Source organism: Populus nigra, chromosome 5, assembly GCF_951802175.1.
Source record: "Populus nigra chromosome 5, ddPopNigr1.1, whole genome shotgun sequence".
In the NCBI taxonomy this organism is placed as follows: domain Eukaryota; kingdom Viridiplantae; phylum Streptophyta; class Magnoliopsida; order Malpighiales; family Salicaceae; genus Populus; species Populus nigra.
In genome coordinates, this window is record NC_084856.1 from 194,763 (window position 1) to 219,794 (window position 25,032).

At 35.9% G+C, this 25,032-nt stretch overlaps 2 protein-coding genes and 1 pseudogene across 3 annotated transcripts; 1 reads left to right on the forward strand and 2 right to left on the reverse strand.

The window, feature by feature from the left end:
• The first annotated feature begins 116 nt into the window (after positions 1-116).
• Positions 117-7,352, forward strand: LOC133693982 (AT-rich interactive domain-containing protein 6-like; annotated as a pseudogene).
• Positions 7,353-10,658: 3,306 nt separating this feature from the next.
• LOC133694093 (AT-hook motif nuclear-localized protein 25-like) lies at positions 10,659-12,642 on the reverse strand. Its single transcript, XM_062115525.1, has one exon. It carries the CDS (start codon positions 12,054-12,056, stop codon positions 11,151-11,153), a length of 906 nt encoding a protein of 301 aa, XP_061971509.1. The 5' UTR covers positions 12,057-12,642; the 3' UTR covers positions 10,659-11,150.
• Positions 12,643-22,880: 10,238 nt separating this feature from the next.
• LOC133693776 (uncharacterized) lies at positions 22,881-25,030 on the reverse strand. Of its 2 annotated transcripts, none has more exons than XM_062115089.1 (4): positions 24,681-25,030; positions 24,512-24,583; positions 24,352-24,437; positions 22,881-23,303 (listed from the first exon to the last, which is right to left on the reverse strand). In XM_062115089.1, exons 1-3 carry the CDS (start codon positions 24,843-24,845, stop codon positions 24,384-24,386), a joined length of 291 nt encoding a protein of 96 aa, XP_061971073.1. In that variant the 5' UTR covers positions 24,846-25,030; the 3' UTR covers positions 22,881-23,303; positions 24,352-24,383. The 2 variants fall into 2 exon arrangements, with proteins under 2 accessions (XP_061971073.1, XP_061971072.1); XM_062115088.1 differs by lacking the exon at positions 22,881-23,303 and adding an exon at positions 23,738-24,160 and having other exon boundaries at positions 24,681-25,029.
• Positions 25,031-25,032: the final 2 nt, after the last annotated feature.

Genomic DNA, 25,032 nt, shown 5'->3' on the forward strand with positions numbered 1-25,032 from the left:
AGACAACGGGAGCAGTACAAGGGCAACCCAGTCTTTAACCTTTCAGCCACGTAATTAAAAAATATGTTCAGCCTGGTATTTATTTTTCTATAGAGTCAAAAGGAGATTTTATTTACATATATACACACACAAGAAAGGAAAGCATAGAGGGAAAGAAAAAAAAAAAAAAAGGAAGGAAAATCCTGACTCCCACGGCCATGGATTTGCTCTGCTAGTTACCGCCTTGTCTTTCTTCTCGCAAATTCGCCTTGTCTTTCTTCTCGCAAATTAACTGTCTTTTTTTGAGAAATTAAAAGAAATCGCTAATCGAAACGTCGTTCCTTTGGGTCGGGCACGGACGGCACGATACGAAACCTTGTACGTTCGCCGGAAAAGACTTGATTTCACCCTTCTCTGCCTTCCTCTTTACCTGCATTGCCCGCTTTCTGCTCAAACTCAAAACCCTAACACGCTGCCGTTCGCTCTATTCTCTTTCAAGCTCTACCTCTCTCCGCTTCTGTTATCTCCCAAAGGCAAGCTTTTACCACCTTTTTTTATTTATTTTTATTTTAAATCTTGAATTGTTTAGTAGTTAAGTTTAAACATTGAAAATCTTTTTCTTGAAAATTAGAAATAGATTTTTGGGATTGATTATTCTTTTTTCTTTAATTTTTCCCCTCCTCGCGAAATACTTTGCAAGAGGCCAACGGTTTTTGCCATGCTATATTATTAGAGAATTATGCATATATTTTATTTGGATTTAATCTAGCGTATAATAATAATAATAATAATAATAATTCATGCATGTCGCTGGTCTATAGGGTGTGAGCTGGACGAAAAAGAAAAAACGCGAAATGGAAGATAGTGAAATGGTTGCTGTGCAAGACTTGCCGGGAGACTCGGATGCTAACAAGCCTTCTGATGCCACTGTTAAAGAGCAAGAAGAAACTGCTGATGTTTCGGAGGATCAAGAGCCGAATGAAAATAGGCAGGCATCAGTTGCTGACGATGACAACACTGTGAGTTTGGCAACTGATGTTCCTATGACTGACACTCCAGCTTTGCCTGATGATGGGAAAACTGCTACGGATGAAAATATTAATCGGCGAGTGGTGGAAGAGAAAACTGATGGAGATGATGGCTCCTCTGTTCAAAACCAGCCACAAACGGCTACTCCATCTACCCAAAGGAGGTGCTCAACTCCTAGAACAAAGCTTGATAGTGCGGCAAAGTCCAAAAATGTATGGACTGATATGAAGGTGATTGAACCCAACATCCTTAGCAGACTAAAGTATTCATTGTGATCACGAATCTTGTAAGTAGAAGTATTGTTTGTGCTGAATGATTATATGGTGTTTGCAATGTAGATGGGGGAGACTGATGTTGCCGGGACGCTAGAGGAGCAAGCTGCATTCATGAAGGACCTGGAGATTTTTTATAAGCAGAATATCATGGATTTCAAACCCCCTAAGTTTTACGGAGAGCCATTAAACTGCCTGAAGTAAGTTTTATGTGAAAATAGTTTTTTTCTCTCTCCAATGATATGTGTCTAGAGTCTAGGTGTGAGCTAATATGGTCGTTTTTTCCATGGGAGTTAGGTTATGGAGGTCTGTGATCAAACTGGGTGGCTATGAAGTGGTAGGTGTCTTTTGCTTCCCTCTTTATACCTTTTTCATGTTCTGTGGGTTTTAGGCATTGGCTGCCAAGAAAAAGAAGAAGTCTGCACTTGAATGGATTTTGCTGTTGTATGTAGCAGCATGGTTTCTGGAATTGGTGTAAGAAATAGGAATACCTTGCAACATAAGCTGTTACACTAAATCAATAGTGTTTGCTATACACTATGGGAAATTTAAATATCCCATATCAGTGGCTAGATAGAATTATAAATAAGTAAAGGGATTGAGTGTAGGAGTTGTAGTTGCTTGAAAACATATCAGGTTGCTCTACTGCTGTTGTCAAGCATAATGGCTTTGTGCTTCAAAATGCTCACATGTGTTGACAACCTCTTTTCTCACAGCTTGCCTGGAACCATGTTGGTTTGTCCTTCTGATTGGAAGTTTAAATCAATTAAATTCACTTCTATTCCTCCTTAGAACTTAAAAAGCATACATGCTTACAAGTATTAACGAATTCCCCTCCAAATTAAGCTGACATTACCAAATTCCATTAGTATTCACTTCTTGCTGGTTAAATGTAGGATAATGAAAAGGCAGAAATTTCAAGCGATGATTACATCGAACAAAATTAAGAAGCAATCATGATAGATGAGATTAACCAAAAGAGAAGGGAATTCAATGAGAAGGTTGGCACATCCAAAGAAAATCAGTATCACAAGCAGAGAAAATGTCAGCATTTTATGAAATGCAAGAGTTCAATTATGAAATTATTGTTAAGAGTTGTACAAAGCATGGCCCGTATTTATTAAAAACTTAAGTTCACTCCCCTTTTTGTGAGCATGGCCTGTATTTATTAAGAACTTAAGTTTACTCCCCTTTTTGTGAAATTGTTGAAAACTTATGGTTTATGCTTTATTTAGAAAATGGTTAACTATCCATGCTCACGATGACCAAAACTATTCCTGGAAGGTTTGGTTTTGATTGGAATCAAAATTGCACCAATGCTAAAACCATTACTAGAAACTAGTTCGTGCTTGAGATAAATTAATTAAAAGTAGAAAATGAATACACAATGAATTGATATAAGTGTATATCAACTCGTATTAATGACTGATGAGGATTCTGAGGCTTCATGCCTAATAGAAGGATGCATAACTGATCCAATTACTATGACCCCTCACAGCTTACAAAGCACTAAATCCTCAAAAGTTCTGGTTCAAAGTGACTTTCATCAAGTCAAACCCTGTAGATAAAGAAGCAAGGAGGTACCCCCAATTGCTTAGAGGTTAAATCCTTAAAAGGTACTCTTGAAAACTATTTATCCTAGTCACGAAAGAGGCTATTTGTAAAGCAGCTTGGTTACAAAGGTGCTCACGAAGCTGCCTGGTAAAATAATTACAAACAACTCCCAACAAATTCAAAAAGCAAACCTTCATCTCACTATATTCCTTTTGTTGCCATCTGAGAATTTGTCTCTTTTTCTTACAAATATTAAGAGGATTTACTCCCCTTCAGCAAATGCTTTAGTAATTAGGTTATGCCCTTCGGATTGGGAAAAAAAGAAGAAAAAGAACTTATTCTGAACTTATGTTTGACCAGGGTATTAATGAAAAATGTCTGATCCCCCTCCAGCTTCTGGAGTAAAACATGTGGATTCATGATATGTTTCAGGATCGCAACATCTGGAGTATATGATTTCAGAGATGTAATGTAATGTTGCACTTGTAGCTAGAGTTGTACCACTTGCATGATAATGTTTTTTGGTCACGTGAAATTGCAGTTTCGATGCGCTAATATGTTGCATTTTAATAATTTTGTGTCAATAATAGGTTTCATGGATCTTTAGGCTTTTATTGCTATTAACTTATGACAGCTGCTTTTGATCTCATATCTGTAGGTTACTGCAAACAAGTTGTGGCGGCAAGTGGGAGTCTTTCCACCCTCCCAAGTAAGGAAGGATAATTCTTTTAAGCTATCTTGTAGAATTTGCATGGATTTAACAAAGGATTATTAAGCCAAATATATTTTTTTAAGTTATTTGTAAAATTTGCAAGGATTTGGCATGGGATTATTAAGCATTTTCAGTTACGTTTCTTTTCATCATTTGTTTTTTAGGCTGCAGACAGTTGACACTTTACTATAATTATTTTCTGCTCTTCACATCTTGGATGTGGGCTGTGAATGGCAGCAATAATTTATGTGGATTATTAAAATATGGAAAATATTTATCATTTAATTCATTCAACTTTTCTCTGTCTCTCACAGGACTTGCACAACGGTGTCTTGGACATTCCGCATTTTCTATGAGAAGGTAATGTTTTTTTCTGTGGTGAAAATGCTCTATATGTAGATTCATTTGGTACTCAGTAATTGGTGTTGGAACTTAATATGTTAGATAAAATCCTAAATTAAGACTTTGTTTTGTTTTATTTTAACACGGGAAGTGTTGGCTAGGGAATCTAATGATAGAAGCATTAGAATAGACTCAGATCATACAATTTGTCAGTGTTGACAAGTGTCCAGGCTTATCTTTGTTGGATTTGAAGTGAGTTTAGCTGTCCTTGTATGGCATTCGAATGCCATAAAGATTCAAATGATTTAAAAACTAGGTCGTGGACTAATGGATTATTGCTCTCTGCGACTTTCTTGTGACTTCTATCCCTGATCCTTCATTTACCACAGGCAATTCTGGAATATGAAAAGAATAAGAGGGAGACTGGTGAGCTCCAACTTCCCAGTCCACCCCTGCATCAGGCTATCAGTGTCGAAAAGGAGGTAAAGTGTTGTTCTTGCCTGTTTTTGTTTGTCTGTAGTATTTCCAAAATCTTTTACCCGCTCAGAAAAGAGAGAATTATTAGAGCCTCAACAGAACTAATCAGTGCAAGTGAATAAAAGCTCGGCTTGTGCTTGTTGGTTTGCATTGTTGAACTGAACTTAAACTTGAGTGGTTAAACTCTTGGCTGGCTTCGTATCAAATAGTCCTTTGAATTTTTCTTGGTACCATAAGAGGTCACTCTGTTATATGGAAGATAGAGTTGCACTTAATGAGAGAAGTGAATTCTACAATTAAAAGCTATTAAAGTTTACGCAGTCCATAAAAATCCACGCATCTTTTTGGTTGCATACATGTACATTATGTAATTGATCTACGTAAGATGATAGAGTGTGTTACACTGGATGAAAATGGGGATGATAGATCCTGGCATATTTCTGAATGTGAAATCTGCTTGCATCTGTGAAGTGGTTAGTTATCATTGTTAGTGCTTGTCAGTCATGCAAATTGCTGATAAACCATACCAGATTTAACTTAGTTGTGCTCATAAATCATTTATACAACTATGAGGAAACCAAGTTGAGTGGAAAACTACAGGCCCAAGGCTAGTGCAACTATAAATTTTGGATTTTCTTCTGCTCGTGGGATAAAATGTTTTCATTGGAATCTGTATGCTGTTAATAGTGTGAGCTGAAGTTGTTTGTAACAAATTAGTAGAGTAGTTAAATTCAGTTCCTGGTTCTCGTTCCTTTTTATCCCTGTTTTCGTAATTTGTATTTTTATGCATTTTTCTCTCTCTACCAGACAAGAAGGTGCCAAGCAACTGGATCAGGCGGGGCAAGAAGGGATGCTGCTGCTCGTGCTATGCAGGGTTGGCATGCTCAGCGTCATCTTGGACATGGTGAGGTTAGTGAGCCGATTGTTTAGGTTTGTTGTGACACAAGAAATACCTATATCTCACATATATTTCTGTAGAACAGTGCAGGGAAATGATGCTTTTCTATTCTCTTGGACAGGTCAAGAGCTTGAATTTTTCAAGACGTGAAAAGCCTCACAAAAGTTTCGGTACAATCTCTAGAATGAAGATCTTTCCAATTGGCAGGTGTATACATTTTTATTTTGATCTGGTTTGTTGAGTCAGGTTTTCACAAACAGAAGACAGATGAGAGACCTGTGAATGCTGAAACAGATAAGGAGTAAAGATTGCTCTTTATTTCCTCTCAATTTATTTTTCTCAGTTTTGCTTGCAACTGTTTTCATACTAGTAATTAAATAGTAATTAGTTGATCCAACTGTTTCTTGTGAAGTCATCGTTCAGCATAATAGCAAGTGTAGATCTTATTCTTTCAACAAATGAACCATGGCATATTTTGTGCCATCCTCTTAGTTTCCTGGCTTCAAGCTACAACTAGAAAGAAAAAAATCCTCCATAGAATTTGTACATCAGAGTCCAAATGGTGCCCCTTTTATGCCTAACTGCACACATGCCATAAGGTGTTTTCTTTTTTATGAAGCAAGGCTAATTGTTTTTTTTATCATCGTAGAGTGGATACTGAAACCGTTGATATTGGCCCCCCTGCTGACTGGGTGAAGATCAATGTGTGGGAAAGTGTAAGCATCTGCTGTTTTCTTTTCTCAAAATTTCTGTTATCCTGAGCCTTAGTTGTCAAGTTCTCACTGCTGGGTTTAGTGACTAACATACTGCACCTATACACAGAAAGATTGCTATGAGATATATGCTTTAGTCCCCGGACTTCTGCGTGAAGAGGTAAGCACCTTCTCGTGGTATCTCTTTTGCTCCCCTCTCATGTGTTTGTCTTTCCTGCTCTTATTCTTACCTCTTTGATTTCTTTTAGACGAAAATTATTGATAGAATGCACTATGCCATGGATGTGTGCTCTATCATTTCCAGAACTTAAAATGTTCCTCCGTGACATATCAATTCTTGGTTATACCACTCTCCCTAGAAGATACATGAAATCGCTATTTTTTGGTGGATCAGGTCCGAGTACAATCAGATCCTGTAGGGCGTCTGGTTATAACAGGTCAACCAGAGCAGCTAGACAATCCTTGGGGTATAATACCGTTTAAGAAGGTATTGTTTTGATCTCTAACAGAATAGCAACTTTGAAAAAAGAGGTGTTTCTGCTTTATAATCCTTGACTGAAGAGCAAATGGTACTCCTGTTCCAATATAGATTCACCATGGCTTTCATGCCCAAGGGAAGACTGTCATCAGTGAGAGTGTGGGAATCATTTATTTATAACTACAACATGGAACATGTTAGTCGCTGACCCTGCCAGACAGGTGGATTATTCATCTTGTGAATCAACTCTTTAGAGGGTGAATTCATTGTTTATGGTATTGGTGTGGTCTTATTGGCAGGATGTTAATGTGGTGATGGTCCATTGCTTTAATATATTTAACTTGCAAGTACGTGAAAAACGTTTGAAATGTCTTTTTTGGTCAGGTCGTGAGCTTACCTTCGAGAATAGATCCACTTCAGACATCTGCTGTTGTTAGCTTGCATGGACAACTCCATGTTCGTGTCCCATTTGAGAACAGATCAGCCTGACTCCCTCCTCCTCGTGTGAGCTGGATCAACTAATTTTTCTAGGTAGAAATGCCAAGTTTTGGGAGAGACAGAGGCTCGAGAGGGAATGGCTGAGATTGTTTTTGTGCCTCCCACCTTGTTGAATTAGAGTCCTAAGCACCCATCTCTGTAGATGCATGTTTCTCACATGTGCAGAATAGTTTCTCGAGGTCCACGAGGGAAGCCATCTTGCGGATTTTGGCTGGACCCGTGTACGAATTACTGGGGCTGGCTGCTTTAGACGGAAAGTAGAAAGTACCCTTTTGTGGGATTTTAACAAAAAAAAAAAAAAACTAATTGTGGAATTCATGTGGATCTCATATTTAATAGCTTGAGAGGCTGAAAAGGCTCTATTTTGATTTTATTTAAATATTTTCTATATTATTTACAATCTCTGTTTCAATAACTTTTCTAACCAAATATTTTTTCCTCAACCACACTACAGCCACGGTTGAGAAATATAGTTACAGCCAGAGCCCAGCTGATCCTCTTAATTATAATTTGCACAATGTTGACCTTCGCGCCGCCTTAAATTAATTCTGTCATCCGAATCTTGTAGCTTCAATTTTATTCCGAAGCGTTTCTCATTAATGGTAGGCTTCGCTTCACCACAGAATTGAAAGCTGACACATGGAAGCAATCATTGTTATGAACCTTGCCCTCTTTGAGCTTAATGAACCTTTACATCCTTAGCTGCAATGCTAGTGTGTTATTTATCATGTGGTTGGATTACTGGGCATGTTCTAATTAAGGCTAATTTGCTTTTAGCTCTGATGGGAAAACCATGCATCATCCGGAGTTAGTTTCTCTATATGAGCCCTTATCGTAACATCTGTAGATGGTAATAAGTACATTAATTGGCCGAGATTCTGTGGAATTTTGCCGATCTCTACACTAAGTGTGTGTGTGTGTGTAAATGAACACCGGCTTTATCGATCTTAATCACTGCCCCGGCCGAAATTATGAATTGGTCTCTCTCCGCAATATTCATGCATTCGTTTTTGCCTTCAATTTATATCCTACTTACACTCCGTCGCCTACTACTATAACTTGAATGGATGGCTCTACGAAGATATGGGGAAAAGGTGGGAAACCAAACGGTAAAGACCTGCTAGCTGCTTCCATGCATGCTATAGTAAACAATATTAATGTGCGAGAAAGCATGCCCTAAATAGGCCCAAATCTTCAGTTCATCTCACTGCATTACATTGCGGTTTGCACTAACATTAATAATGTCGGAGTTGTGCTGTAGAATATATATGGACACATTTTTGTGCATCCCTAGCTAGCAACAGGAGGAGGGGGGGCCGGATCATTAATTCACCTGCCAGCTCCTCGCTGTATTTTTCAGGGTTATATAGAATTCATATACTCATAAGATTCGTGATTCTAAGATATCGGGTGAAACATATATATGTTGAAACCATGCATAAGGTGAACATACAGATCTGGCTAGATCATGCAAGAATTGGATGTGTGTGCGTGTCAAAGGGAGGAAGAAGCTGAATATATAGTGCCGTGTCACTATTCTGTAACTAACATGAACCTAGTGTGTTTTTAATCACATGTACACTTCACGTCCTTCCATTAATCACATCGTGAGAAACATGATGCCATATGAACTGCTCGGTTTTATTCTGCAACAAGAAGTTAATTCTTTGCTAATCTCTTCTAATTCTTCTTCTTCTTCTTCTTCTTCTTCTATTTAGTTAACACTTGAGTTAAGATCGTGGTGTTTAATTAGGCGCTCGTATCAACCAAGAATGAAAGAAAGTGTCCCAGCTGTTGCATTAACTAGCTAGGACGCATGGCTGGATGAAAAACACACTCTATGATTAATATGTTCTTAAAGAGTTGGCAATTATATACACACACCTGCCAAAGGCAACGCCTATCTCTTATTTCAAAAACCCTAATTAAGCAACTTTATCGATTGATTGATGCTTACACATACAATGAAATCACTTATTCATGAAGTTTATGACAATTGAGCAATGCTAGACACCTCCATAATTAATTCCACGACAATTTATCAAATATATAATTGACTTGAAAAATTGGGAGGAGAGGAGAAATGTGATGGACGTCCGCGTGCTCAAGGCATTCAAGCTTAAATCAAGATTTCATCAGTAGCCAGCTTTTGAATTTACAATGTTGGTCCGTAAGCTTTTTTTTCTTCAATTTCAATGTGTTTTTGTGTGTGGTGTCAATATACAAAAAAACATGTAGCAAATATTAATGTTGTACGTATTCTTCTCTTTTACGTACGTACTATCAGTCATCATTACAAGTTAAAACTATCTATCTATCGATGATTACCCAAAAAAAAGTAGAACAATGTTAATGTGCAGAGACCAGAATGTTAAAACCAATAATTATAGGCAAAACAAAAACAAGAAATTTGTGCACATATGGGATATGCGTGGGAGATTTATTTTGCCTGTGAAGATTGGTAGTAGTGATATTAATGATAAATGAATTAATGGCTAGAAAAGGAAGGAAGGAAGGAAGGAAGGAAGGAAGGCATTGGGAGTTGGGGATTTTATGATTCCTACATAATTATTGTTTCTGTAATTAAGCTATTAATCTAGCTAGATATGGGCTCGGTACTACTAGATTAACATTATATTAAACTAAGATGGATACAATTAAGTTTTTCTAGAAATCATGCTATACACATGGTGCCAACATGTTTTTTTTTATTATTATTACACTTCTCTCGTTGGGAAGTGAGTTTTTCTTCTTTTCATGCATGTTAATGCATGTTGGCACTTGACAACTAGAGGCTTGAGTTCCATGGCTCAGAAAACTGAAGTTTGGGGGTAGACAGGCTTGTTTTACGACCGTAACAGTAGTCTTGTTAGTTTCATACATTGTAACTGACAAGAGAACTCTCTAGCTACTGCTGTAACGCTTGGTCAAAGAAAGAAGTGTGAATTGGGCATGCAGGAGATGGAGAGAGAAAAGAGAGTAAAAAAAGAAGAGGGAGAGAGCGAGACACCTTAATTAGGGCATCAATTGTTCTCGAAGTTCAGGACTAGGTTTTTTCTCTCTCTTTTTTACTGTAAATAGAGCAACGGGCTTTTAAGGTTCTTCGCCGTGCTTTTCCTCTGTTGGGCAAGCAGAAATGAAATAAAGGGAGAAGACATGGCCACATGCAAGATCACAAACAATATATGTGGATACCGGCAGCAGCACGTAGTGCTTTGGGATTGAGCTGAGCTGAGCTGCTCAGGGGGGATCTATATCGTAGGGCGCCCTTGCCTACAAACAAAGAATGTAATGCTAAAGACAAGGCACATACTCTAATTAAGCATTACTAGGTTACATGAATGATATATATTATTAAGTTGACATTTGTTTATTGTTTCGAAATAAATATATAGAGACAGAGACAGCGATAAAAAAAAAAGACAAACAAAACATGTTCCCTTGTATCTCTATCTCCTGTCTTAAAAAAATAAAAAATTACTCTGAAATATATATATATATATATATATATATATATATAAACTGAAGCGGCGCATTTTTCTACTCAGATATCAAAACAAAAACATATCATAATAAATAATATTAATTTCTTGCACTGGAAATGGAGACATGTGTATTGATAAAAAGAAAAAAAAAGAATTTAAAAAAAATAGAGAGAGACATAAAATTATGTATGTATTAAACCCTAGCTAGCTAGCTAGGGATGGGCATCAAAATATATACTATATTAGAACTTCCAAATATAGCTACAAATTATTGATAAAAAGAAAAAGAAAAGACACAGAAGAAACCCAAAATGGTTTATACATATGAAGTTGAACTTACTGACCTTGACAAATCTGTAAATCCATAGCTCTAGCTCCTATCTGGGTTCCAAAGTAATTATTAGTACCAGGCAGCGCTAGCCTCCATGAATATTCATCTTCTTCTTCTATCTTTATGGACTTGTCAATGACGAAATTAGATAAGACACCAATCTCGATCTTTTTTATCACCACATCACAACCATGTTCATACATTAATACAAAATATATGCTAGCTAGCAGCTTAATTGTTCTATATATATACCCCCTCATGATCGATCATTAATGCTCCATCATCAATTATTGAAAGCTGATCAGAAATTGTCTCGCCCAAAATCTGATAGTACAATGTCTCTAACTCGTCACTCGTTGGAAAAAAAACCTTGGTACCCTAATTAAAATGGAGGCCTGGCGGCACTTCCACCCCATGGTCCGAACAAATCACCTGAAAATGGATAATTCCCGTGATGAGCTCCTCCGGCCATATTAAAAAAACCACTACCAGCTCCTCCAGTACCGCTGCCTCCTCCGCCATCGCCCATCTGTCCACCACTTCCAGTCACACCCGAGGACTGAGAAGCTGTGGGCTGAACCTGCACCGCCCCAGCTTCCTCCTGATCATCCAAAGGCAAACGCTCAAATACTGCATTAGCAAAAGATGCAGCCATCAAAACCACTGGACCTGCAGCCATCAAAGGCCCCACAACATTCCCTCCAACAACTTGTCCTTGTCCACCGGACAAAAATATGGACAGCCCTCCAGCCCCAGGTGGCGCAGGTGGCGGAAGCACAGTTCCAGATAGCGAAAGGATCTCAAACCTTCCGTGCAAAGTAAGCACGCTTCCTGCAGGAGAAGCTGGTTGCCTTAGAGTAACATTAGCAACTGTCCCACTTCCACTAAGAACACAAACTCCTCTTCCTCTTTTCCTCGCATAAGTGGACACGCTTTCCACTATATCAGCACCATTAGAGATCTCAATCACATGGGATCGGAGGGCATTAGGGCTGTCCCGGGTTACAATAATGGGTGGCTTCGGTTTGTTCTTGGAACCAGCAGGACGACCTCTAGGACGGCGATTCGGATTGGTGCCGCCGCCAGAGCTAGTGGTAGCACTACTATCAGGATGATGATGAGCAGTTTGGTTGGCATGATCTGGTGGTGATGGGGTATTGTTGTTGTCTCTAGAATCAGAGGAGGGAATGGATGAAGGTCTTTGAATCAGATGAAGTTCAGGTCTGAGAAGGTTGTTGTGATTTTGACCATGAACGTATCGAGAATTATTACCTTCAAAACCAGCCATGGTTCTACTTGCCACATCTACTCTCTCCCACCACTTGCTATTATTTGCCAGCTTTAATCTGATCTCTTCTTCGATTCTTCTCTCTTGATCTCCCTGCAAGTTTCTTCTTTTATTACTGAATTGAAACTACCAAATACTTGATCTTCTCCAGCACATATATATTCTAACTTGGCAGAAGATCGAAAGCTGGAAGTTAATCGAGATTTAAAGAGAGATTAAGATATATAAGAAGCTAGAAATACTAATATTTCTCATGTGTATATATATATATATATATATCAATTTCAGATCATCAAATCCAGAAACAGAAACCATGATATATAGAGTAACTAGATAAAAATATTTTTTTTCATGTCAAGAGTTTTTCAAAGGTAAATAAATCACAGAGAAGAGAAGAATAAAGGCTGCTATCAAGCGTATAACAAGGGAAAAAAAGAGAGCCTGCGGGACTACTATTCTTTACTTGAAGAGTTTGAGCTGCGAGGAGAAGGACAAAAATATTAGAAAAGGGGATTCAGCAGCAAGGAATCATTCATATGATATGAATGCATACACTGGATTGTTACTCCTTTGCCCCTTGAGACCAACCAGGTTTTGCGCATAAATATTTGATATTCTTGTGTTCTGCTCTACTTTCTACGAAGCCTTGATTTGTTTAAGAATAATAATATACTCTTAAAGTGTCTTGCGCATTTTCAAAGCAAAATAAACCTTAAATAAACAGTGGTTTTAGATTTAAAAAAAATCAGTATTTCTTCAGAGATAAAATTATTTTATATTTATTTATTTATTGCGTTTTAAATAAATCATCCACCTCACCTCTCTTGTTATATTTTAGTGTATATATCATTGAGAATATGAAGGAATATATAAACACTGGCTACCACTACGTACCACCAGACTAATCCTCCACAAATACATAGAAATTATCACTCCCTGTTTGTTGTCAGAAATCCACGCGCCTTATCATCTAGCTAGATAGGAATAATTCGGTGTGCAGGCCAATTTTGAAGCCAGGAGGAAATGTTGTTTTGTGATGGATTGGTATCTTAAAATACAACGGATGATTATAGAAAAAATATAACTGTGTTATATAAATTAAAATATAAAAATAAATATCTAATTTTTATTCTTAAAAAATTAATAAAAAACAGAGAAATAAACATATCTTGTTTTTTAATTATTATTTTTTTAATTTTAAAACAGTAAATAAAGGTTACTGCATATTTGATGATAATGTGATAGTTTTTATAATAGGAATTTTAAAAAAAATTCAATTGAATATATATATATATATATATATATATATATATATATATATATATATATATAAAATTGCACCCCACCGTATCATAGAAACAAACAAAACCTTACACTGGTTGTTAATCGTGACCGCGTGAAACTAAAAGCATGTCGTGAAAGACAACGCTCATTTACGGCGCGTTTGATTGGTGTCCCACAGCCTTGAAATAATTCTTCTTCATAAGAAATATATAATAGAGCCAAAAAACAATTTGATGCGAGGATCATGTGCAAATTAAATTAATGAAAACAAAATTGACAAAACTATTCTTCGAAAGAAAAGGCGTCCACTGAAAATAAATAACTGCTTTAAGCCTGCCGCTTAGGGAAGCGAGGTGGTTTGGGATTTTGAAGTGGTTTTTCGAAGCTTAATGGAATTAATTTTAAGGTGGATTGTGTGGTGATGCTAGACTGTGGTGTAAAATATTTTATGAAAATATATAATAAAAAAAAATAAAAATTTTATATTAATACATTAAAATTACTAAGAAACGTTAAAAAAAATTAATTTAAAATTTTTTCAAACCAAAAACATTTAAAAAAAAACATCTAAAAATATCATTAAAAATTGTGTCAAACACCCTCTACGTATATTTAATAATGCGGTGCTGATTTCTTTTAATTTAAATATATTAAAATTATATTTAAAAAAAACATTTATTTTTTATATTAGTATATTAAAACTAAAAAAAAATCTATTCAAAAAAAATTAAAAACAAATTGAAAAACATACGGAAGCACAAAAACAAACACTTCCTTGACATTTTAAGTTATTATTATATCCAAGCTAGTCAAAATCAAATATCATCATTGTTCCAAAATGTACAATATAACGTCTTTCTACCTAGTCAATATATAACATAATTTTAATTTCTTGGACTAGGTCAGTCAACACCTAGCTTAATTGTTTTATTGTATACTGAGTAATTATAGATAATCACTAATTATTTGACTTGTATTTTGATGTGAGTCAAATAATATTTTTTTAAAAAAACATATATACAAGCTTTTCAAATATATTTCTCACAACAAAAGTCTTAATTATAAATTAAAAAATACATGCATGCATTTAAATAAACGAGTCCCCAAGGAGCGTAGCGTGATGTCAAGGGCTTGAGATCTGCACAACAGATCTCGAGTTTGAGTCAGAGCGTGCATCTCTTGTAAGAATTTAGGATAGCCGGGGTTTTACTCGCTTACCTGGACCCACAAAGTGCGCTTTCGGGGGTGAGATTTCCTCGAATCCAAAAAAAAATTTAAATAAATGACTCCATAACCATTTGTACCGGTAAATAAATAAAAATGTTAGCATGTTAATTTAACTTGCTAGCTGCAAATCAAATAATTTTTTTTCTAATACAAACGAATTCATATGTAGGTGTTATTAACATGTTTTTTTAAGCAAGTAGAAAATATAATTATGAATCAAAAAGTCAATACTTACATATAATAAAATACAATGAAGATCATATATGTTAATAAAAATCTATAAAATCTTAATTTCATTTTGAACGTTATAGAAAAATAATGTTACAATTGCTTCATCAAAACACTATTTTCTCGGTCTTTATATAATAATATTTAAAAATAAAAAAATAAAAAAATCACAAAAGAATAAAAAAAGTAGTATAAAAATATTAACTCTGGAATGATAAACATTCCAAGTATGGAGAATAAAAATATAATGTCTTTTTTTCAAAAAAATGTAAAGAAAAAAAAGTAAAAAGTAAAAAAATATTACAAAAAAATAATGATATTTAGATCATGTGTAGAATAAAAAAAATCAAGTATAAAAACAAAACATGAAAATTACATATATATCACCACTACAATACCCACTATAATGAAAAATTCGAGAAAAACTCAATTGTGTCGTTTCTACGGTAAAAGACCATTTCATTTTAATATACGTATAATTACCAGAAGAAAAAAACTAATAATAGATAATGAAATTCTTTACACTAGTTAATTAAAATTAGTTCCATACAATGAACCGGGTTCATATATAAGAAATCGGGTTTTAAATTGACCAATCATACCGGGCGGGCCGGGCCGATATTTCAAAAAACATGGGATAAACAACACCATCAAATATACGAGAAGTAGCTTTAGAACGTGGTATCACGTGGACAATGGAATGAATGCTTGATGGCAAGAGCTTTTCTTGAGAGACATATGGCTGGCTGCTACCTCCATCATCAGATTCAGATTAGATTGATCATCACCATCACGAGCACACCGTAAATCATGGGGACCCACTGTACCTTCGAGAGATTTCTTCTCCTACTTACAGTCTCCTACCATTTTTACACGTGCAAGCTAAGCAGCAAGGGAAGGGCTAAAAATCATTACCAGTCCCTCTACTTTCTGAAGATGGCCTCTCTAGTCTCATCTCATGCTTGTCTAAACCTTCTTTCTATGTTTTCTGCCAGCCAGAGGGATTAAAATAACAAGATTTATAGTAGAGGGTTAAGAGCTGACCGAATTACAAAAGCAGGAGAACCAGTAGTATTGAGTTTTAACTTTTAGAAACCGGATAGGAACACAATGTAAACCGCGTTTCTAAAAAATTTATTTATTTTTTGTTAAAATTTAATATGATTTATATGTTTTAAATCGTTATGATATGTGATATGAAAAATAATTTTTTAAAAATAAAAAATATTATTGACATGTATTTAAATATAAAAAATTATTTAAAAAGTAACCGCTACCGCACCCTCAATCAATCATTCTAGATTACATGTACGTGTACACGATCCTTTATTATCATGTACCAGTACAAACGACCCCCCATTTATCCATCTGTTTTTAAACTAATTTTAATATTATTTTTAAACCATAAGAAAAACATTCCAGTATTTCTTAACCAATACAAAATTCAAACGTTCTTTTATTTTATAACTCATGACTCATAAGAAAATAATAAAATTATCTCCGCCCCAGATTATATCCCGACCCACGTTTTTATTTCCTTCTACTATATATATTTTTATTAGAATAATTAATTAATTAATTAATTAACAAAACACAACTAATTAATTTGACTGTATCCATCACAAATTAAAGAGAGTGTGGAAGAGGGAGAGGCCAATTTTGTAGAGGCAGGCAAAAACAAAAGGAAAAGGCAACCCAGAAAGCATGCTCTTGTCCCCAGGAGTCCCCAGCCACATACCCAACTGCATGACCTGACACTACAAACCCACCTTTTATGTCGTCGAACCCAAGGAGCCTGACTCCTTCCACATGTCACCATTCGATTTGCTATGTCACACTCTACTGTTTATCTGGTCAAAAAGTTTCTCCCAATATTTAATTATTATTTTCTTATTTCCATGAATTATAGAAAATCTTCTTCGATAAAGATGTGATTTTTTTTTTGTTCTTACAAAATTATACACTCTAATCAATTATAAAAACATGAAGAGATTATTTAGATGAAACCAGCACAAATAAACTGGACAAGCAAGTCCATATTCAATCTCCAGGATTGAAAATTAAAAGAAGAATCATTGGCTCTACAGATAAATCTTTAATTGAATCTATTATAAATCATTCCATACAGTCGATCAAGTTTAACAAAGAGTATGTGCATTTTATTAATTATAGGAGTTATTTGGTTTCCTGAATGATATTGTTCTCTTAGTAATAATAATCATATAAATAAAAGCTGTTATTCAAGCTTAAAACAATATACGCCATTGGTAATTAATTTGATTAAACCCACCAAAGGGAATTGTATCTAAATTACTTCAGAAACCATTGAATTTGATGATAAAATCACCAAATATCTGGGATTATTATGAATAAAAGGAAAGGGGGGGAAGAAGAAAGCAAAAAAAAAAAAAAAGAAAAGGAAAAGAGCGTGGGGGCCGGCCACTTGCCAGAAAAATGGCCGGCAACTCCAAAATCCAACAGAAGAGAAGGGTTTTTTTAGAGAGATCGTCAGAACCTCTCCCCCTAAAAAAGGAGACAGTGAAAACAAAAGGAATGATATCTCCACAAAGATGAATCGAAGAGAATTTGTAATTGATTACATCCACCACAGCTAGCTAGCTAGCTAGGCACTATTATTGACATCATGAGTCCCTTTTCCTTTTCATTTCTTTCCCATTGATACAATAGTTGCAGGATTCATTTTTAGTTCGTCTTTGTCTGCAAGGCAGGACGAAATAAACTCCCAGAAAGGGAGTTTTTGACTGGACTCATGACAGTCAGCTTCCATCTCAAATGTCCAGGGTCGACGGGGTCCGCCAGAACAAGTGGATGGAAGTGGCATGCCATGTTTGAATCTTGCCTGACGTCCAATTTATGCCGACCCATCACATCCCCGTTTTCAGTCATGAAAACACCTTCCCCACTTGCTTCCAACAATGGAGACTAATGCAATTTCCATTCTTCATCACCATCTCTCTGCAACCACTTGCACCAGCACCCCATACATGTTCAATTCACACAGATAAGCCGGAAGAAAAAACTAATATCACTTTGACCATATTGATACATTCTAATTCTACCACTTTACGTTACTTTTGCCTTCATGGATGAGCTTGACTTTTTCGTTTTTCGACCACAATTCAATCCTCAATAATACAGTCAGCGACAGCACAGCCACAATATAAGCAGGCTTCTTTTGTCTCCTGTTTTTTAAAACTTTGATTTTTTTTAAAAAAAATATTTAAATTATTTGAGTGTTTCGCTTATTTTAACAACTTGATAGGAATTGTCTTGTAGAGTTTAAAAGGCAACTTTCCATTTAAATTATTTGAACAACTTGATAGGAATTATCATGTATAATTATCATATTTATTAGTTCTAAAATTTAATTAATTAACTTAAATTAACTAATTCTAAAAATAATAATAATAATAATTTATGTTACATAATGCATTACACACACAAAAATTTATGTATTTCCTTTATTGATGAGATGAATAAAAGTTGTGATTGGTTCCTGTAATGACTTATGTGTTTATATACGATGCATCTTTTCTACTTGTGTATTCCGCTTGTCTCGTAACAATGGAGAGTATGGGGAAACTTTTTGGTGAGGAGAACACTTAATTGCTAGGCAAACATGAGTGGATCAACCCAATGAAAGGCCGAGTCTAGTGGGACTAAACTACCGTATATGGGCTGAAATTTTTGACGAGAAATTAACCTCGTGACAATGGCTTTCCCTCCAAATCTTCCTTCCAACATAAAACTATTGATTTAATATCCCTCGTATTATAAGATACAACAAACCTCTTACATTTCCAATGTGATATAAAGTTTTTTTTAACTATCTAATATACAAGCTATATTTTAACAACAATCTCCCACTTAACTTGTAATATTAGATGATGCCATGTTTCATGCATAAAAGAAGAAGGTATTTTTAGATTTAAATCTCTTCTTGGTGTAGGCATTTTAAAACTCTAAAGAAATGATAAAAAAGTTTAAATCAAGATTTTATTTAATAAAATCAGAAATATTACACAAATGATCCAATTAATCCAAAACAGAAGTTCATCCTTATTTCAGCACTAATATATATAGCCTTGTGTCTTTTCCTGAATTCATGAACATTTACAAAATTTTCCAAACTTTTGTTAAAGCGACACCACTTTATATGTTCATATAGGTGAAATTTCCTTCTTACATTGAGATTTCATTAATATTATTAATTACTCACCCTCCCATTTATTTGGAATACTAATTTTATAATCTCAATTTCATATACAAATTAATATACACCACTCTTACTAATAATTTGTTCTCATGAAACTCCTAACTAGTAAAGGTACTAGTAAAAATTGGGTTCTTGTTATCAGTAAGTTTAATTAAATAGTTTTAATCCCATATGAAATCTCTTAAGAGACCTTTAGTGAAAGAATCTACTAAATTATTGCAAGATCTGACATGTACAATGGTAATTATACCGTCATAAATTAATTGTCTTGTATATTCATGTCTCAAGCTGATATGTCTAGATTTTTCATTGTAAATTAATTAAATGATCTTAGTGATAGTTGCTTGATTATCACAGTGTAAGGAGATAGATGACATTGATTGTGACCATAACTTAATATCCAATAATATATTTCTCAATCATTTTGCCTTTTGATTTTTCTTTCAAATCTTTTCTCCAATATCCAAGTCTATTTATTTGGTGTTCCTCACATTATAAAATACAACAAAATCTCTTACCTTTCTAATATAAAATAAAATTCTTTTTAACTATGTAATATTGAAGCTATATTTTAACAATATAGCATGCATTCAATGGATAGCATGAGTTAATTAATTAATTTCTTTTAATGTATACTTCGCCATACAAACAGCAAATCCAAGAGACAGATGACAAGTATTGTACTGAACCTAAAAAGAACACTAAATTCCCTTTCACAGATGGCCGCGTGCATATGAGGTTGACTGCCTTATTTTACTAATTCATCAAATTATATTTCCACACACACACACACATATATATATATATAGTATTGATGCAGCTCATAGCCAATCAAGTTCAGTGCATTAAACTAATTTGATTTCCATCTCAATCATAAAATATATATACATAATCTGTAAATAAATAAATAAAAAACAGACATTTGAATTCAGAACAGATGGATTAAAAATAATGTGTGCGAATCCCTTGACGTGGGAATCACTCGACTATCTTTAAATAAGCATCTTATTTTTAAAATACTACATTAATATTAGCCTGCCTTTAGGTTTGGTGATTGGTGGCTCAACAAATCGAAGCCCTCGTACGTATCGTGATTTTTTTCCTCTTCCAAGTTGAGACCACATCGGGTTTGCTATATATAGTATACTCTCTCTTTTCTTTTTCCTTTTTTTTAATGGTGTTTAATTATTGTTTTGAAATAGAAAGAATGAAGAGACGATCGAGGATTTACAATTAAATCTATCTCTTTATATCTCTTCTTAATTTCTATCCTTTCAATCAGGTAAGTTGTAGTTTTTCCCGTCGAGACTCTAACCAAGTATAGTTAAGCTAATTATCGATAAGAAACCGCTATTAGGAGTAGATGGGTACAACTTTGAATACTTGAGCCCAACTTTGGAAGGATATATATATATATATATATATATATATTATGCTGATAATTTGTCACAATTAATGATGCAGTGTTCCAACATGAGATCATGGCTATGATCATAATGCAACCTTAAAAAACATGGTAATAATATGATCAACTAGTTTTCTCTTTTCCTTGTCATTTATGGTTCTCTAAGATGCTTGCTTGCCACTAAAATTCAGTGCAAAAGTTCAAAATGAAACAAAATACTAACATGGTAGTTTATATTATGTCAATTGTCAAACAAGTGAAGTGGCCCCACGACTCAAAGTTAAGCTGGGACCGGTTGGTGAAAATAATTAAAGGGGGATTAAGCTCGACAAAAGCCTCTCAGCACTATCAAATAATTTAACCATATAGTATTAAAAAGCATGAGCAAGTTGCTGATGGCTTTATAATTAAATCATATTAGTGTGTAGGGGTGCCCACCGACCCCATCTAGCCCTCTAATTCCTATTAGGGATCATTTTCGATCCAATCCCCCGGACAAAATCCCTTCATTTCTGATGGCAGGGGCCCCAAAGATTACTCACCGGTGACTAACTCGTCATTGGTTCACCCTCGGGAAACCTTGCCGTCGCTGGTTCAATGAGGAGCTCTGCTAGGAGCCAAGTTTTTCATGCCAAGTACAGATTCTCCAATGCATGTTACGATTACGAAACCAGTAGCTGTATCCTGTAGTAGGGTTTGTCAAGTGATTACAATAGCAGTCGGTATCATGAGATTAGGAGACCAGGCAGGGGAGACGTGCCGCTTCAAAGTTCGAGTATTCGATCGATATACCATTACAAAGTCAAGTGAGCAAGTAAATGTCCAAATCTTTGTTGTTGTGTAGTGACAGAATTCTTTGAAAGTGGGGCCTTCAAGTTGCCCAAAAGTGACACGTAGACATGCTGACGAGGACAGGGTTCACGTGACCGAGCTCCACCTGGATGATTTAGCAATAACTCGCGCAGTTGTCTACCATCAAGCTGATCATCATGTGACCCTGTCCTCTTGTACATCTTGGGGTCTCCTGACCTGTGCCTTGAACTTGATCCCAGCTCCAGATACGACGACCAGGTCGATGCTACTCTTGGGTCCACAACCTTTGGGCTCCTTTGCTTTCAAAACCCATTGGAGTAAGAATTTCCCTTGGTTTCGAGCGGTGAGAAGCGTGTACTATTTAGTTTGCTAGTTTCGAGCAAAAAAGTGCACAAAAGAGCTGGAACAAAGCATTCGATTCAGGTTCAAAGTGGAAACCAGTCCGGCAGAGCACGTAGTCTGCAGACAAGCCTATCTTTCAGAGCAACTTTTAGTTATTGTATCGTAACAGAAGAGACAAGATAGGACAAGTGGTAATCTCCTCTCTGTTTTATACTGAAAAGTCTCGCCACTTCAATTTAACACGACACATTATATCCCAGGGCAGTTAATATTCACAAGGCATTGATTTAGATGACAGCACACCGTTTATAGGTGTGATGTCTGTGAGGTTGGCACATCTTGTCGCGGTCCCCTCCCTGAACCTATCTGTGAGCTCAGCTAGCAAAGCCCACGGCGATAGGACAGGTTTCACACCCCCAAGAGTTGGGTGGGTGCATGTGGTTTGTATGGAATTCCAGTTCTTACAGAATTACCATGTAAGAATAAAATGCAGCGACCATGCTCAGCATGGAATGAAGTGCTAATATACCGTATCATCTCAATTGTATGTAGTTGCCCACGATTCAAATAAGGTTTGAGGTTTGGCTCGGATCAGAGGATGAAAATAATAAATGAGAGCTCAGAGGGCATCACAGAGTCAGTCTGGCATTCGATCCAATCTGTCATAAGCAGCAGCTCAGGATATGAAACCCCCTAGCAAGTTGAACATAATCAAACCATCTACTACCATGGATCGACCCTCTGTTTCTCTCTTTAAACCTTTCTCCCTCCTATTTTCTTCTCTTTTTTTCAGCCATTGGCCCAATGTTACCCTTCTCTGGTCCAGACCTTTCGGTTTTTACTTGTTTCTGTTTTTTTGAGCGGAGCTTTTACCTATTCACAAGACTTTATTTGACATGGAGTAGACCAAACCTGCTTGTTTTGGATTTTACAGGAGCAACATCAGCTAGAAAAACATTTGATTGAGGTTCTGAAAGAAAACAAGAATGGCAGTGTCCGAGTTTAAACATTTGATACATGACACTAATCAACATTGACACCACCATTTGCACAAGTTCTATATGGAGTCGTGCCTGGCCCATAACCTTAAAGACCGCCTACAGGCTAACGAGCCGATATACTCGTAACCTGCACAACCGAAATTTCAAAACATAGGCGATGATTGTTGCATTTGTGTTTGTTCCTAGTTGAAGGCTAGCTTGCACTGTCTTCGAAAGATTATTGAAAAGAAAAGGGACTTCCACAGCACCTTAGAGGATTGGGTTAGGTAAACAGTTGCACATTTCAGTTTAGGGAAAATAAAGCATATAACTACAACAATAGATGAATAGAGATGTGACTAGAGATACATTCATTATAGACTAGTGTTGCATGTAACACCAATTTGACAGCATCCTTCTCCATCTCCATCTCCCTCTGCTCTACATTCTAACCTGTCCTTTGATCGTAGTGACGGAAAAACTGCCTTCTAGAAATTCACTGCATGACATGGTTTTCATCCATTTTATCTGGCCTCTGAATGTACAGTTCCAAACCACAACGATGCACAAGCTTCCTCCTTATGGCCCTCTATATGGCACATCAACACCATTTTGACTTCTTTTTTTTTCTCCTCCAAGCATAAACCATACTTGCGGCAACACCCTCAAGAACCTTCTCTAGTTTTCAGCAACCTTGCCACTAGACCATGAAGCTATCCTAACTCCCATGTCTACTAAAATCAACCAAAATCTCAAGTCAACCTGAAGCTTAAAGGCTAATGCATGCTCATCAGCTTAGATCACGAGACAATTATTTAAACATTGTTTGGTATTGCGGGTTCAGGTGCTTGTCAAAGTAAATTTGGGTTGAAAAAGTAACCATCTAAGCTTTTTGTTTTTGAGCTTTTTGATGGTTCAGATAAAAGGATGTCAAAACCATAAAAAAAACTCTAAAAAAACTGATGCTTTTTAGAACGAAAAACACTTTCAAGCAGATTACCAAGCACACGATTAGAAGGTGAAATTAAAAAAGGCAGCCAAGGATGGGTCACTACTTACGCTACAAGCAGTAGCTAGAACCACATTTCTGGTTAAAAATGGCAACATAAAAGGAATTTATTAGCACACAAAATCTTAGAAGTCATGTCCACATGGAATGCACAGCTTATGGGAGTTCGTAGCCTCCAACAACAGGCATATCTCATTGAGCACGGTAGATAAAGATGTCATGGGGATCAAAATAGTTCATAGCTCTCGATTTGGATTCAAGAGATAGCTCTACGTTATATAACTAGAGAAACATTGGACCTAAAGCTCATCCAAGCACAATCTTCTAAAGTAACTTGACCAATGCTAGACAAAGGTCAAATCAACCCGATCATTTTTAACTAATTTCCAGCATTAAATATTTCTCTCCCAACTTTATTTCAGTAGCAGGACAAACTGTCAAACTAAAACAAACTAAAGTAAACCCATTCAAGCTTCAGTACTTCTTGTTTTGACATCACACTACATGATGCAATCCTTCAACGAAACCGGATGAATCACGTAACATCTTATCCAAATCATTGACAGTCTGAAAAATAACCTATATGGGGGAGAAACAAATTCGAGTATGTTACAATTTAATTGGAAATTTCACAATGCTAACATAATAGACATAATAATTATTTAGGTTCTCAACAAACAAACTTAAGTTTCCATTTCTTATTGCAACTTGCAGGGGGGGAAAATAAGATTTACTATTAATAAAACAGTAACTAAACAAATCTAACTTACAAGTAATATAAGCATGCGATTTTTATAGCAAATTATTCCTCTGATTTGTTTGTTCTATTCTTCTTTCCGTATATCAATCCAGTTTCCTGCACACAATTCACCCAATTCCAATCCATGATTCAATCATAGCAAAAGAAAAAAAAAAGATTACAAGAAAGACCTGTGGATCAGGAATTGGTTTCCGCTTCTCAATGTAACGATAAGGATCAGAACTGGCAAGTGCTGCCCTTTCCTGCCGAGACAAGTCAATCCAATAGTAAAAGTGAAATCAATCGAGTAATACTAGTAGTATTGAATTTTGTGAGATGAAAAGAGGTAGCGAAGCAAACCTCTTGTTGTCGCTTAAGATCTTGTGATGGCTTAATCCATAGATAGTAAGCTAAAGTTCCTGCAACGATCCACGACGCTACATTACTTCCTCCTCTCAGCCCTCCCAATGAATTCCCTATAAACGACCTAACATTCCCCACTGTTCTTCTCCACCCGCTCGACATTTTTTTTCCTTTCAATTTAGGGTTTTTTGTTTTTTACTGCTTTCTAATTCAACTGTTTTAGGATTTATAGAAATGCTGAGCTGATCTAATCTAATCAAGTACTACCCAATACCCGCCCACGGATAGTTGCGGTAAAGTAAACGCGAATGACTTTCACCGCCGGTCAGATTCTTTGCAGCAGCTACGT

Excerpts from the sequence above, each read along its gene's own strand:
- LOC133694093 (XM_062115525.1), bottom strand. The coding sequence starts at position 12,056 with ATGGCTGGTTTTGAAGGTAATAATTCTCGATACGTTCATGGTCAAAAT.
- LOC133693776 (XM_062115089.1), bottom strand. The coding sequence starts at position 24,845 with ATGTCGAGCGGGTGGAGAAGAACAGTGGGGAATGTTAGGTCGTTTATA. Across the intron at positions 24,584-24,680 it reads ATCTTAAGCGACAACAAGAG|GAAAGGGCAGCACTTGCCAG; the intron begins GTTTGCTTCGCT and ends TTGTCTCGGCAG. Across the intron at positions 24,438-24,511 it reads AACCAATTCCTGATCCACAG|GAAACTGGATTGATATACGG; the intron begins GTCTTTCTTGTA and ends AATTGTGTGCAG.